The 13,738-nt window shown below is 44.2% G+C and overlaps 1 protein-coding gene across 3 annotated transcripts; it reads right to left on the bottom strand.

Annotated features, from left to right (window-relative positions):
- Nucleotides 1–3,141: 3,141 nt before the first annotated feature.
- On the bottom strand, nucleotides 3,142–13,627 carry GUCD1 (guanylyl cyclase domain containing 1). Of its 3 annotated transcripts, none has more exons than XM_054996480.1 (6): nucleotides 13,479–13,627; nucleotides 9,980–10,064; nucleotides 8,274–8,439; nucleotides 6,836–6,927; nucleotides 4,494–4,735; nucleotides 3,142–3,595 (listed from the first exon to the last, which is right to left on the bottom strand). In XM_054996480.1, exons 1-6 carry the CDS (start codon nucleotides 13,513–13,515, stop codon nucleotides 3,504–3,506), a joined length of 714 nt encoding a protein of 237 aa, XP_054852455.1. In that variant the 5' UTR covers nucleotides 13,516–13,627; the 3' UTR covers nucleotides 3,142–3,503. The 3 variants fall into 3 exon arrangements, with proteins under 3 accessions (XP_054852455.1, XP_054852456.1, XP_054852457.1); XM_054996481.1 differs by lacking the exon at nucleotides 13,479–13,627 and adding an exon at nucleotides 13,310–13,432; XM_054996482.1 differs by lacking the exon at nucleotides 13,479–13,627 and adding an exon at nucleotides 13,002–13,197.
- Between the last annotated feature and the right edge of the window lie 111 nt (nucleotides 13,628–13,738).

Genomic DNA, 13,738 nt, shown 5'->3' with positions numbered 1-13,738 from the left:
CAAGACTGTACCTGGTAGAGGGTATTGATGTGCATTAAAAAAATTTACTATTTTTCAGAACTGGGTATCAGGAAGGCCATGAATAGTAGTATTCTTGAAATCTGGATCATCCCATACCTGTTTTGTATTCAGATACACCTCCTTTTCAGTATTCTAACTAGGTCCATTACGCCTTATGTGGCAATCTTTCCAGGGGGCTGGAGGGGCTGTTTTTCATACAAATTACAGTCAAAATTGCAGGGGAGCAGCTGTTTCCTGTCCACTAAAGACACCCCAAATTTCAAGTACATTGGGTAAGGGGTCCAATTCTACAGGGCCCTGAAGAAGGTGCCCCTCGCTAATCCCCATTACTACCTATGAAGCAAAAAATCCAGTGCTTTCTCCAGAGCATAGAAGCCTTAGCCAAACACACAAGAGCAACCACTGCCCTAAAGCCTCCCAATGCAAAAAGAACTGAAAAACCAACCCAGCAGCAGGAAGCAAAAGGTACACACTCCAAAAGAATCTTGCCCTGAAGCTGCAGCTAGTCACAGCAGCTTATTCCCTCTCCCTTTGGAGGTTTGCTGAGCAAAAAAAAGGGAAAGGGAGGGAAGTGAGACAATTCTTACTGGCAAATAACATCACTCATAAGGGGAGCTCAACTGTCTGTCCAAACACAACAATTCTGCCACAGAACACATGAGAGAATCATCATGATGGGTCAGCTGAGCTCAACCTAATGAGCAATGCCGTTTGCCTGTGAGAATTGCCCCCCCCCCTTTTTGGTCAGGGAAACATATGAAACTAAGAGCCAAGCTACAAGTGACATTTTTCACGTGAAGGACACTTGATCATTTTCGCAAGTTTTTCTGGTAACTGAAGTCCCTCTCCCCCGCCCCTTTTCCTTCTATTCCTTCCCCTCTGTTAGAATCGCTGTCTGAAGAGCCAGAGAAAGCCAGCGGCAGCAGCAGCTTTTGCAAATTGTCTTGCTCCCGGGGAGCTGTTCTGGAGAAAGCTGACATGTCGGTGAAGCTGAGCAGGATGCCCAGGGAAGGGAGAAAGTTGCAGCTGCCCGCCCCCAAAGATCGTTGAGAGCAGGCTTGTGACTGGAGGAACGATTTGCAAAAGCTGCTGCTGCCGCTGGCTTTCTCTGGCTCTTCAGACAGCAATTCTAACAGAGGGGAAGGAACAGAAGGAAAAGGGGCGGGGGAGAGGGACTTCAGTTCCCAGAAAAACTTGCGAAAATGATCAAGTGTCCTTCACGTGGAAAAATGTCACTTGTAGCTCGGCTCTAAGAAAATCAAGCTGCTGTGACCTTTGAAATGATGGAGAGGGTTAAACCCAAATATTTCTGGGATTAATCAGGATAGAAATATAATTATATATGAGAATCCCAGATACGATTGGGATTCTGGAATATACCACCAAATAAGTTTTTTTTTTCTGACTAGATATGCCAAATTGCACTCCCTTAGTGGAGGGACTACACTTTGACTTTTCTTTGTACAATGCAGGAAAAAAACCCAATCTGTGAAGGTTGACCTTCTGCCTGTTGTATGGTTTTTAGAGCACGATCTGGCCCCTTGCAATCTCCTGTGCTTCCCCCATACTCCTTGCCAGCAGTCCCTAATGAGAGAGCTGTAGATAAGATGTTCAGAAAGCCCAAGTGACACACAGAACTGTTTGGATCCATAAAAGGCAATGACAGCAGGAGAAAAATGTTTGCCTTCTTTTTAAGGTCTGTACTTCTAGTGCAATGGGATCCTTTGCTTTTCAAATTATTTAGAGTGCTTGTCTCACCACATTCATTTTCTGGTGTGGATAAGTTTTTTCAACCCAAACAACATGGCACTTAATGGCACACTTTTCTTTAAAAACCTACAAATAAAGCTCTGCCAGTGGTGTTTCCCTATGTCAATTGCCTATCACTGCCAGAATTCCAAAGCAGCTGTTTCCTTTTCACTGGCTAATGTCAAGGATGTCACCACCGATTCTCTGTATTTGCAGTACTTTCAAATAAACTGCACAGTAAAGTTCGTGTATGGAAGGTTTTTTTTAAAAAAACCATCAAGGAAGCCCCATCTAAGCATGAGTGCAGTAATGATGAGGTAGGAAGTGGGTTCTGGCTAGCACCTGTAAGAAATTTAGCTAAGTTTCACCATTTCGTTTCTGAATCTGGCTGCTGGCTGTCTCTGCCTTGGAAGTCCCTGAATAATGTTGGCAATAGGGTTCTAGTCTCCAGTTACAGGTCTGTAGCAGCTAAGTTGCCTTCCCTGCCTACTGGCCCTGTGGTGGTATTGCCAGTTACACAAGCTTAAGTGAATTCTAAAGCATCGTTCTGCTTTCTGCAGACATATTACTACTTCTAGGTATGGTCTGACTGCACAGTATCAGTTGAAAAAAAGACAGTAAGCCTGGAGCCTACTTGAGAGCTGATGGGAGGGAAGGTATATTCAGAATCTTATGAGTGACAACTGTTCCAAGTGTTAGTGATGCTGACCCCATTTCAACAGTTAACCATGCTTAAAATCAAAGATTTAAAGATGTTTAATTGTATAGTGTTGGGACCACTGGATTAGCAAAGGACTCTTCTCAATTTTGTCTTGAAAATATTTAACCTCTATAAAAGGCTCGGTACATTCAGGGATCTGCAGCCCTTCCCCAAAAACTGTATTGAGGAAGAAAGAATGTCAGCTGTCAGTTTGAGGGCATCTGAAAATAAATTGGTGGCATGCAGTGAACAGATTCACACCACCATTTCCAAAGTGGCAGTGCAATCACAATGCAACCACTTCCCCCTTCACCTAAGGAACCCATCTTCTGAAAGCACTTCCAGCCTGCTGCAACATGGCTAAATGTTTTTCATACTGGGAGTGAGTAACTGACGGTGGGGATTCTTTCTTGTTACTACAAGTTGTAGAGAAACACAGCTTTCTTTCTGCTGCAAAAGCAGCTGTGGGAATGAGCCTGCTTCTGTCCTTGGAATATTTATTGGACAACACTGACTTCTTCCTCTCGCTGCCCCCTCTCAAAAATAGCTTATTTTATTTTGATCTGGGTGAAGGGTTCATCTTCTCTGTTAAAAAGAAGGATCTGCTTCTTGCTTTTTCCTATATCTCTGCTTTCTGCATATGCACCCAAGTGATGACTAACATTGATGAATTTGGTTTCTGAGAGTTTTATTCCTGGGAAGAAAAAGAGTCTGACATCCAACAGGAAAAAAGTCTTATTTTTGCATTTTAAACTTAAGTGTGCAAAATTAAAATTAAATACATACATATTCTTATGTATGTATGTATGTATATAGCATAGTGTATATACACAGGCTATTTTATCGTCAAAAATAAAAAGATGGTGATAAGATAGCAATTTAGCTCTACCAACGTCTCTAGCATCCCTTGTTCACAATCCTGCTGCAGTCTGGGAGCAAAGTCTCTGTAGCAGGAATCCTGAGACAAGCCAGCTGCCACAGAAGTCCTGAGCAGGCTGGGCCAATGACAAACTAGAAGCACCAGACCCAGATGTCAGCTGTCTGTGTAAACAAACAGGATGTCTTCATCCGTGCCGTAACTTGTCCTGGCTTCCTCAAAGTTATTGATGCTGGTGCTGCATGTTCCTGTGGGATAGGACCAACATGTATTCAGTGGGGAATTGGGGTTTAAGAGAGACCAGAAGGGAAGCTAACGGCAATTCACCACTGGCAAGCAGGGCTATCTAATCAGCAGCACCTTCCATGATAAACCAAACAGTCCATACTTCAGAGACTGATGTGGGCTTGGATCCAGATTAGATGTTTCCTTGGATACAAAGATGTCTTCCCATAGAGCTCAATCTCCCCCCTCCTGCTGTGGCCAGAAATGCCCCCCATCCTGTTCTGGGGGAAAGGCTCCCCCCAAAAAAATTTCATGGGTGATTTGAGGCTGCTGCACGGGGTAGAAAAATCACACTCCATAGACAGAAATTGTTGTGCCTACAGAAATATTCGTCTGGATCCAACCCTGAGCATTACTATGAATTTCTTGCAGCAACAACACAGAATAGCCAATGTTGAATATTTGAAAAAGATTCCTCTAGCACATTCTGCCCTTCCTTAGATGGATGGATGAATATTTTGAGGACTTTATATGATTACATTTTTCTGTGTTGCCATAAATCACAATTTTTGATGTAGCAAGATACAGAATTTTAATCAATAAAAGCTCAGGGGAATATACACAGGACCCCCACACTTTTTTTTCTCCCTACAACAACTTTGTGAGATAGGCTAGGCCAAGTGGTGTGGCTGGTCCAAGGACACCAAGTGAGCTTTGTAGAAGGGTGAGAATGTAAGCTGGGGTCTCCAGTTAATCACACTGTAGCCATTTTTCCACATGGCTATGAGTTCACAGCAGACAGCAATAAATTAATAGGACGGAGCAACTTTGACTAGTGTTGTTTGCAATTAAAAAAATAAAAGCTCACAGATCTGAGGAGGAGGAGAAACCAGAGCTTGGAAGCAGAGAGTGTTTACTCACGGTCAGCGTATGCAGGGTTGTTGTAATAAATACTCCCTGAGGATTCATTGTAGCCACACAACACAATGAAATGGCCCTGGTAGTCAGGGCTCCTGCAGAAGCACTTCTGTCCAATTGGGAGAAAGCAGCAATACTTGACAGGGCTGGAGCACAGGTCACACAGCAACAGGACAGCATTCACCAACACAATGGCAACGTGGCCTTGGGACAAGTGCTCTTGGATGTCCCGAATAGTCACTGTGCTGTGGAAGAAAATTGAGAGAAAGTAGGCTAGCAGGGCAGCTAGTCAGGAAGCTAAGGCTTCTGAAACATCTATTCTGCCCCTAATGCTGTTTGAGGAGCAAAATAGATGCCAAGCACTTTTTGCTCTTCAATGCTATCTTCATACTGCAGGTAGAAAGCTTACACAAAATGCACTGAAATGCATTTTATGGCCTTGGGTGGGATTGCAAGATGCAGGATAATCCATTTTATTCCGGAATGGGTGCATCTGGAGGGTTTAAAAATCTGCTTGATGGTATCTACTGGCATGTTAGTCCTGTATAGATGATTAAAAAAAATCTTTTCCCAATAACTTGCTTGTGCTTGTGATGAAACACTATTATTCTTTAGCCATGGCCACAAGGCCTGAATGCTGAAGCACATTTAGACTCTTCCTAATCAAAACAACTGGCGGTTTGTACAGGCTTTGGTCTCTGTTGCCTTTGTTAGACAGGAGTTCTCACCACCACCACCCATCAAGTTTCAAATGTGACTGGCTGCTCTAGTGTTTTTAACAGGTTAAGGAATTGCTAGTGAAACAACCACACAAGACATCCCCCTCTGCTGTTAAATCTCGCCTGCTCAATAGATAATCAAAGATGATGTGTGCCACACCAATTTGAGCATGCTATTTTGATTTGATCCATAGCAGATAGGCTCTTCAACTTTCCCTTTGCCATTTCTTCTCCAGATGACCATGCCCTCTTGCACTCTGGGATGCTCCTCTATCTCAATGCCAATAGAGTTTGCAGTTATCATCTGCACATTGACAGGACCTGCCCTGGCCCAGCCTGGACATGGGAGAAAGACTCCTCAAGGCCTGAGGACCCCCCCCCCATGGCCAGCACTAGGCTTGAAGCTCCTTGCCCCTCCAGAGCCTACAGGGGGAGACACACTCCCTTTCTCTGACAGCAAGCTCCTGCATAAGATAGGAAGACAGCACCATTTTCTGTATATTTGCTGGCTTCTGCCTCAATTCTTGTTACAGGAAGGAGTGGGGGCATCTGCTCCCTATATAAGCCTTCAATTGAACAGTAGCCTGTGCTAGATCAACAGCTCTTTCCTAACCCAAGCTAAGTCCTGGACAGCTCCTTGCACCCAGCTCCTACTCCTAGCTCCGACTGCTGCCAGAGACTCTGATGGACCAGGTAGAGAATGGGACACATGCCCTGGGTCTCCATGCTAAAAAGATACTAAAGAAACAATCCTAAACAAGATCAGTGGGAGATATTTCTGAGGAAACATTCTTAAGAGGGTGCTGTAAAAGTGCAGAAAATAAAGCCAGCTCTATATAACCCTCTGTTGCCCACCTGGATCAGAGACTATAACTGAAAGCCAATAAAAAAAACCTGGAAGCAGTTGCAACTTTTTATAGTCTCAGGTTAATCCCATCCAGAGTAACTTCTCTGCCTCAAGACAAGCCAGCCATTTTCATGATCTTGTTCTCTAATGATCCATTGTGTTTGGGGTTTTGCCATTAATAAGCTTTCCACTGAAATGGAAACAGAAATTGCTATTTTCTGCTTGTTTTGTCATTGGAGCACAGCAATCATCACACAAAGGTTCAAATCAGCAGTGTTCTTTTTGATGGTAGTGGTGCCTCCAGAGAGCTACCTTGGACCTCTGAAACATCTTGCCCAAGAATCACATAGGTGGTACCTGTACTCAGCAGAATCCCAACTTTAATTTGTAAGAGGGATAACAGAGTGATCAAATCTGGAGAGGCAAGTTAGAAAATTGAGGCAACTGCAGCCTTGACATGTGTTAATGTAGGAATAAATCCCACAGAATTCCATGGGCCTTCCTTCCAGTTAAATATGGACAGGATTAGGGCACACGCATTCTAAGAGACTTGTTTCTCAGACTTCATTCTGCTGCATTTTTATCCTGCTCCTCCTCCCTTGGAGCATCTCCCCAGTATCAGTATGACACTAACTTAGTTGGCTACCGTCTTTAATTCAGTAGAAAATCTGTAGGAAAGCCAATGTGTGAGCTTTCACATTCAGGGCTAACAATTCCAGAACAGCCATCCTATTTCCACAATAAGGTGAAAAGAAAAAAAGACATCACTGACAGCTCACCATTTCTCTACCAGCACCTTGCAGGCTTTGGCTTGTGCAAATAGCTGGTTAACTCGGTTCTCCTCTGTGTCAAAATGTTTCCTATAGAATGACTGAACAAAGAAGACAATTAGGTTAGTCAAACTGACTCTCAAGATGAACCAATTTGGAGAAGATGGGCAATACTAGAAGGTGCTGTATGAAGTTCTCCACTGAGGAGTACACAACTAAGAGATTGGTGATATGGATTTGGCCACAGGGTGCAGAAGCTCCTCATGCATTCCTCACAGTAGCGAAAGACATTCTCACTGCTACTTCCCTTTCACTTCTTCAGATGGGCCCCTCCAAACCAGGAATGATAGAGGAGGAATATTATGGGATCTTGAGCTGCATAATAGTTCAACAGAATCAAAGGTCAGATGGATTGGAATGTTCAAGAACTGCAAAAACTAAACTGAATTTTTAAGAATATAAATCCAGAGGAGTTAGCCGTGTTAGTCTGTAGTAGCAAAATAGAAGAGTCCAGTAGCACCTTCAAGATGCATCTGACAAAGAGAACTGTGGTTCTCAAAAGCTTATGCTACAGTAAAGTTGGTTAGTCTTAAAGGTGCTACTGGACTCTTTTCTATTAAGAATATAAGAAGAGCATTGCCTCAGACCAGTAGTCCATGTAGTCTAGCATCCTATTTTACATAGCAGCCAACCCATTGCTCTGGAGGGCCCACAAACAGGACTTGGAGAGCAAGGCCTTCTTCTCCTTGATTCTGCCTCTTAGCACAAGATTTCAGATGTTTACTCTTCACTGTGGAGGTGTCCTTTACTCACCATGGCTAGTATCCATTGATGGACCTATCCTCCATGAACCTGTCTAACCCCTTTTAAAAGTCATCTATGCTTGTGGCCATCACTATGTCCGCTGGTAGTGAATTCCACAATTTAATTACTCATCAACTAAACAAAGACTTCCTTTTGTCTGTCCTGTACCTATTGCCAATCAATTTCATTGGGTCTTCCTGAGATCTAGTATTATTATTAGCTTCCTCTATCCACCTTCTCCATCCCATATATAATCTTACAAACCTCTGTCATCTCCCCCCTTAGCTTTCCTTATTCTAAACTAACAAGTTAGACTTTCCTCATAGGAAAGGTCCCCCAACCCCTTGTTCATCTTGGTTGCCCTCTTCTGTATTTTATTCCAGTGCTCCAATATTCTTTTTGAGATATGGCAAACAGAACTATGCCAGTATTCCAAGTGAGGCTGTACCATGGCATTACAATTTTATTCTTTCCCAATAATGCCCAGCATGGAGTTTGTCTTTTTCACTGCTGCTGTGGAGCTCCTAAGGAAACCACAGACAGAACTTGATATGGCCTTCAAAAGGAATCCGTGTCTTCACTTTGTTAGAGAACCAGAATTTGGGTAACATCAACTTCTCCCTGTTAGAACCAGGAAACTGACCTGGGTTTTGTAGCCCTTGTCTACCCCCAGGGTCTGTGTGCAGAATCTGTGCTTTACGCCAAAGTGGCGCATTAAGTAGGCCAAGTCAATGGTCCAGATGCTTTTTGTCAACTGGAGTTCCTGAATGGCCTTCTGAAATTCATCATCGTTTAGAAGATTCAGGTATCTGAGGTTAAATAAAAAGGGTGGATGCAACATTCGGTTAAAAGAGCATTTCAAAACATTTCATACGGTACACGGAAAACTCAGAATTATAAAACCTGCCTGAAACAGACAGATACCCCACAATTACCAAAAGGACTCTCAAACTTTAAAGCAATGGTATGTTAAATGGTTGTTTCCTTCTGGGATATTGTTCTTGCCTGAATATGCTTTTTGTTTTTATACTTTTATAAGAAAATATATTTTAGAGGCGTTAATTTAAATGCAATAGGGACCAAAGAAGAGGGGGTGATAGCTACAGGTGATGGTGGTGGGGTAACCAGTGAGAGACTAGAGGATAAAAGTCAACAACTTGGCATACATCTGATGAGAAGTTTCCTCAGCCACTCACCAAGATACTGTTCAAATGCAAGATTCCTGATCTCCAAGCTGTGGTTCAGAGAGAGCTTCTGTGCTCCCTCTTCCCCTCTTGGTGCAGTAATCCCCCACTCCCATGGCGTTCTGTAACTACAGTTTAGTGTTAAAACCATGTTAGGCCTTACTATGGTTTGAAGTAGCCAGGACTCCTTGAAATCACAGTCTGAAATGGGTTTGCAAGTCATCTGTTTTGGACAACCCGGTCAGCTTTAACCATGGAAGGGAGGGAAGGGGAACACATGGGCATTCTCAGTGTGCAAACCCTGATGATATTTGAACCAGCCCTGCATTGTGGCAAACAGAAGGGGGGCAGGAAAGAATGGCAGTAGGAGAAACTTCAGGAATAGCGGGAAAGAGCACCTCATTCAGGACCAGGGTTATGGGGTGACCTGGCAGTGAGAAGAAACTTGCAGGAAACGCTACTGGAATTCCAAAATGAAGAGGAAAGAGAGTGGTTTGGATCTGGAGGGAAGGAAGTTTGGTTTTGGAAACTGCTTGGAATGGATAGGGCAAGAGGAGAGACAGGTTACAAGTAGTCAAGATGGGAAATTACCAGCGCACGGACTAACGTCTTGGCAGAAGGGATGGAGAGAAATGAAAATCTTCTGCTTCATATTTATTAAGAAGACATCTAAATATTCTCCTGCACCTAAAGCTCATGTTCCTCTGTGGAAGGAAAGACGAGTTCAGCAGGATAGCTAGCAGGTTGAAAAAATGAAACCCAGGCAACACAACACACAGAAAATCAGAACTATTGTTACTTGTGGGCCACAAATGGCAGCAACTTTGTGAAATGGAAAAGGGCAAGACACGTATAATGCAAAAGAGAAAAAACGCTACTTGTTGATTACAATTATTTAAAGAGTAATGCAAATTAGTGATATGGATACAAGGCACCAGGGGGAAATCATTTTTTTTACATCAAGTAAATCAATTTCTAGAGGTACAATATCTATTCTGTGACTTCAGTTATTTTTCCTCCTGTTTTTTCCTCTCACAACTGAGGCGCTGGCGCTGCCAATAGTAGTCATACATTCATTAAAGGGCCAGCAACCTTCCCACTGGCTCAGGTCCAGGAACTATCTTGCTAGTAAGTGCTATCATTAGCCCCAGGCAAATGTACTTACTGCAGTACCATCCTAGAGCAGGCCAGCCCACAGTCCCAATGGTACCACTGCTGAAGAACTGGCACTTTCAACTGCACATGGTCCCCTGCGCCAAAAGGGAGAGAGCAGTTAATGAACAGTATGGCAGAAAAATACAGACATCCATCAGCACATTTACCTTGTTCCCTTGAGGAAAACCCCATCTTTTAATCCACTGTGTAGAAATAAGTGTACTTAAAAAAAAAAAAGCTCCAGAGAAGCTAATTGAAATAAAATGTAGCTGACTATGCAATCTGGTATCATGGAATAAAAACACATTGGGAATTATTTAAAGTGTTTAAGAGAGAGATGTAAGGACAGAAAATTTATCACTATTTTTTCACAGATAAAAATTTCATTATTAAATCTGCGTTGTTTATTAGCATGTTATAACAAATGGATTAGAAAACAGACAAACTGGGCAGGTTCAATGTTGTGATTTGCTTTCCAGGGCTAATCATATGAAAAAGTTCATTATTTAAACCCCACTATGTGAGCTTTACTGATTTTCCCCCTGATCAAATATTTCAGATCAACTACTTTTGGCCAATACCACTGGCAACTATCACCAATATTTCATGTAATTGGTAGCTGGGTTATATAATCTCTGAAGAGGGAACATGTATTCATCCACCTCAGCAGAGCTGTAACAGGCCCAAAACAGTTGCCTCAAGAAGTGTGGCTAAAACATAATGGTGGTTGGTGGTCAGCATTTCAGCACCACTTAATCTGCCACACACAATGAGCCCTGTAGTACACTCATGTTCTATGGGATGGAGATTTTAAAACTAATTTACTCATCTTTTGCTGCCTCAGACTCTGGTAATGCCTAGTTAGGCCTCTTGGCCAAGTAATGCTCTATACATGCAGAAGTAATGCTCTATACATAGGTCTCCCATCTAAGTTAACTAGGAGGCTCCAATTAGTCCAAAATGCTGCAGCTCAACTGTTATTAGGAGCGAGCAGGAGCATGAACATCACTCCCATCCTACAGTCGCTCCATTGGCTACCCATCCGTTATCATGCTCAGTTCAAGGTATTAGTTATTACATACAAAGCTCTTCATGGCTTTGGTCCAGCATACCTACGGGACCGCCTCCCCCCCTATGTTCCTCCATGGCAGCTTCGCTCATCTGAACAGGGTCTCCTGCAGGTGCCAGGCTGCACACAGGTGAAGTCAGCAGCAACCCACACACGGGCTTTCTCTGTGGTGGCCCCTATCTTGTGGAATGACCTGCCTGAGGAAGTCAGAAGAGCCCCCGCTCTCCTGGTTGTCCATAAACGATGCAAACTCAAACTATTCAAAAAGGCTTTTTTACTCAAATGGGAGGGCTGTATTGTAGGGAAGATGCTTCGCTAATGAATTAGGGACTATAGCTTCACCACTATATTGTCTTACATATTATTTGCTGCTTTAAATATGTACTCCTATGTACCACCAGAGCTCCATGTTGTCTAATGTTAGTCCTAGAATTATGTTCTGCTTCAGTATTTTTTCTACTCTGTATTGGACTCTTGCTAATAATATATCTCTTAAACTTGTATCTATTTACCCTATGGTATTGTTTATGAAATGTCCTTGATAATGTACTGAAAAATACTTGATACTGATTGTACTAATCTCATACTGTGTAATCCGCCTTGAGTCTCAGTGAGAAAGGTGGACTATAAATGATATACATACATACATACATAAATGGGAACAGATCTGGAGTGCTGATATACAGCCACTGTAAAGCAACAGCTCAGGAGAAGCAACAGCCCAGAGTAGCAGATCAGGTAGTGTGTAGGGGGGGCAGGGCAGGGCAGGGCAAGGCAGGCTTGTCTCTACAAATAAACTGATTGAGCAATTATGGTCAACTCCATCCTCAATCCTTTAAGGCTGGATCTCTGCTAATTCAAGGGATGGTGAAAGGCTTGTGTGCACTCTGTTTGCATTCACAGCTTGATATATGTATTTTCAGACAAAGAAAATAAATCTGAACCAGTGATCTTCTCTGGGATCTTTAGCCGTTATTTGCTGTGTTACAGCACTTGAAAGTCTATGCTATAGCATCTACTAATGTTAACTGTAGGATTAGGGCCCAAATGGTAAAAGACCACAAAATAAATAGAGTTCAGGGCAACAGTTAGGACTTGTAACTCAAGTGTCATCATGAATAAAAACCTCAAAACCACCCACTTTCATCAGGACACCTCAAGTTATTAACTCTAGGAAGTGGTTTCCCTGTTTTGAGGGAAACTATAAAAATACAATTTATGATGGATAGGCCAAAATAAACACAGGGTTCAAAACAGACTTCTAACCAGTTGTGTGTGGGTACAATTGCAAATAATATAATCACTCCCTTGAATTATTATCATTAATAACAAGAACATGAAGAGGGTAGTGAAATGGGGTGCAGAAAAATGTGTGCATGTTTGAAAGGGCTCCATCCCTTCAACAAGGGCCCAATGAACACCCAGCATACGCTTTACCCTTTAGGAAGCACCCTTGAAGGAAAATAATAGGGTGGGGGAGAAGGAGAAAACAGATCATATGGCCAAGTTGGTTAAGGACCAGCGTAAGAGTCTGGTGAAGTGAAGACTTCCCCATGTGATTATGCCCAGCCTCAGAGCAAAGCATTCATGTGTGTTCAATCAGCACACCCACTTAATATTAGCAGGATCTACAGCAGGATTAGAGTCCAGTGGCACCTTAGAGACCAACAAGATTTTCAGAGTATAAGGTTTCGAGAGTCAAAGCTCCCATCTTCAGATACAGAGAGGAGTGGAGATCCTTAATATCCCAGTCGGGATTTGGATGGGGTGAAGCAAAGAAGGGAGTCAGGATGTAAAGGTACAATGCAGCTTGATTAGACCAGAAATCAGCATCTGCAGTGAGATAAGATTCCTATGTCTAAATCTGATCAGGGGAGCTTACACCCCGGAAATCTTGCTGGTCTCCAGGGTACCCCTGGATTCCAACCCTGCTGTTCTACTGCAGACTAACACGGCTGCCCACCTGAAACGATCAGCGCGGGCTACGGCAGCGAGAACCAAACGTGTATCGCCCGGCTTACGTGAGGCGATGAGTCCCTGCGAAAAGCGCACGGGGAAGCTCCACCGCCTGCTCAGCGTCACGTCCAAACCGGGCCTGATACCCTGGGGGACTGCAGAGGGTGGCGGCTTCGAAGCGAGCCCGCAGACGCGACGGCAAGCCACTAAGGCCTCCTACGGAGCCGGCCCTGCTCGGGGACTCCGGCACCCCCCCCCCGTCTCCACTGAGGGAAGCCAAGGAAAGACAACAGCCCCCTCCCCCACCATGCATACGTTGGGGGTCGTTCTGCCAATCTTTCCCCGGCATTTAAGTAGACAGCGACCACGGAAGAAGCAGGGGAGGCGCTCTGCTAAGAGCTTCTCCACAGCGCCTAGGCAAGACCCGGCGCTCTGCACATGCTCCGTGGGCCTCTTGCCGCGCCCCTCCGGCGTCTTGACCGACCTGCGGGCGGCTCCGCCTCCTCTTTGGGACTCTTCATGGCGGGCGGGGGTAGGACCACTGAGCCGGTTAGGGGGCGGCAGTGGCCGCAGACCCCGTCATGGCTCCCGCGGCAGCGGCGGCAGCTCTTCCGCCTCCTCCTCTTCCACCCTCCCTCCCGGGCCAGCAAAGGCGGAGCCGCCCAGCGGCGGGAAGCGAGGCGGGCGCCTGTGAAGGGAAGCCGCGCTGCGGTGATTGCGTGCTCCTTTCTTCCGCAACGCAGT

The sequence above is a fragment of the Eublepharis macularius genome, chromosome 13 (genome assembly GCF_028583425.1).
Source record: "Eublepharis macularius isolate TG4126 chromosome 13, MPM_Emac_v1.0, whole genome shotgun sequence".
Lineage (NCBI taxonomy): Eukaryota > Metazoa > Chordata > Lepidosauria > Squamata > Eublepharidae > Eublepharis > Eublepharis macularius.
This window is presented reverse-complemented; position numbering and strand designations above follow the sequence as displayed.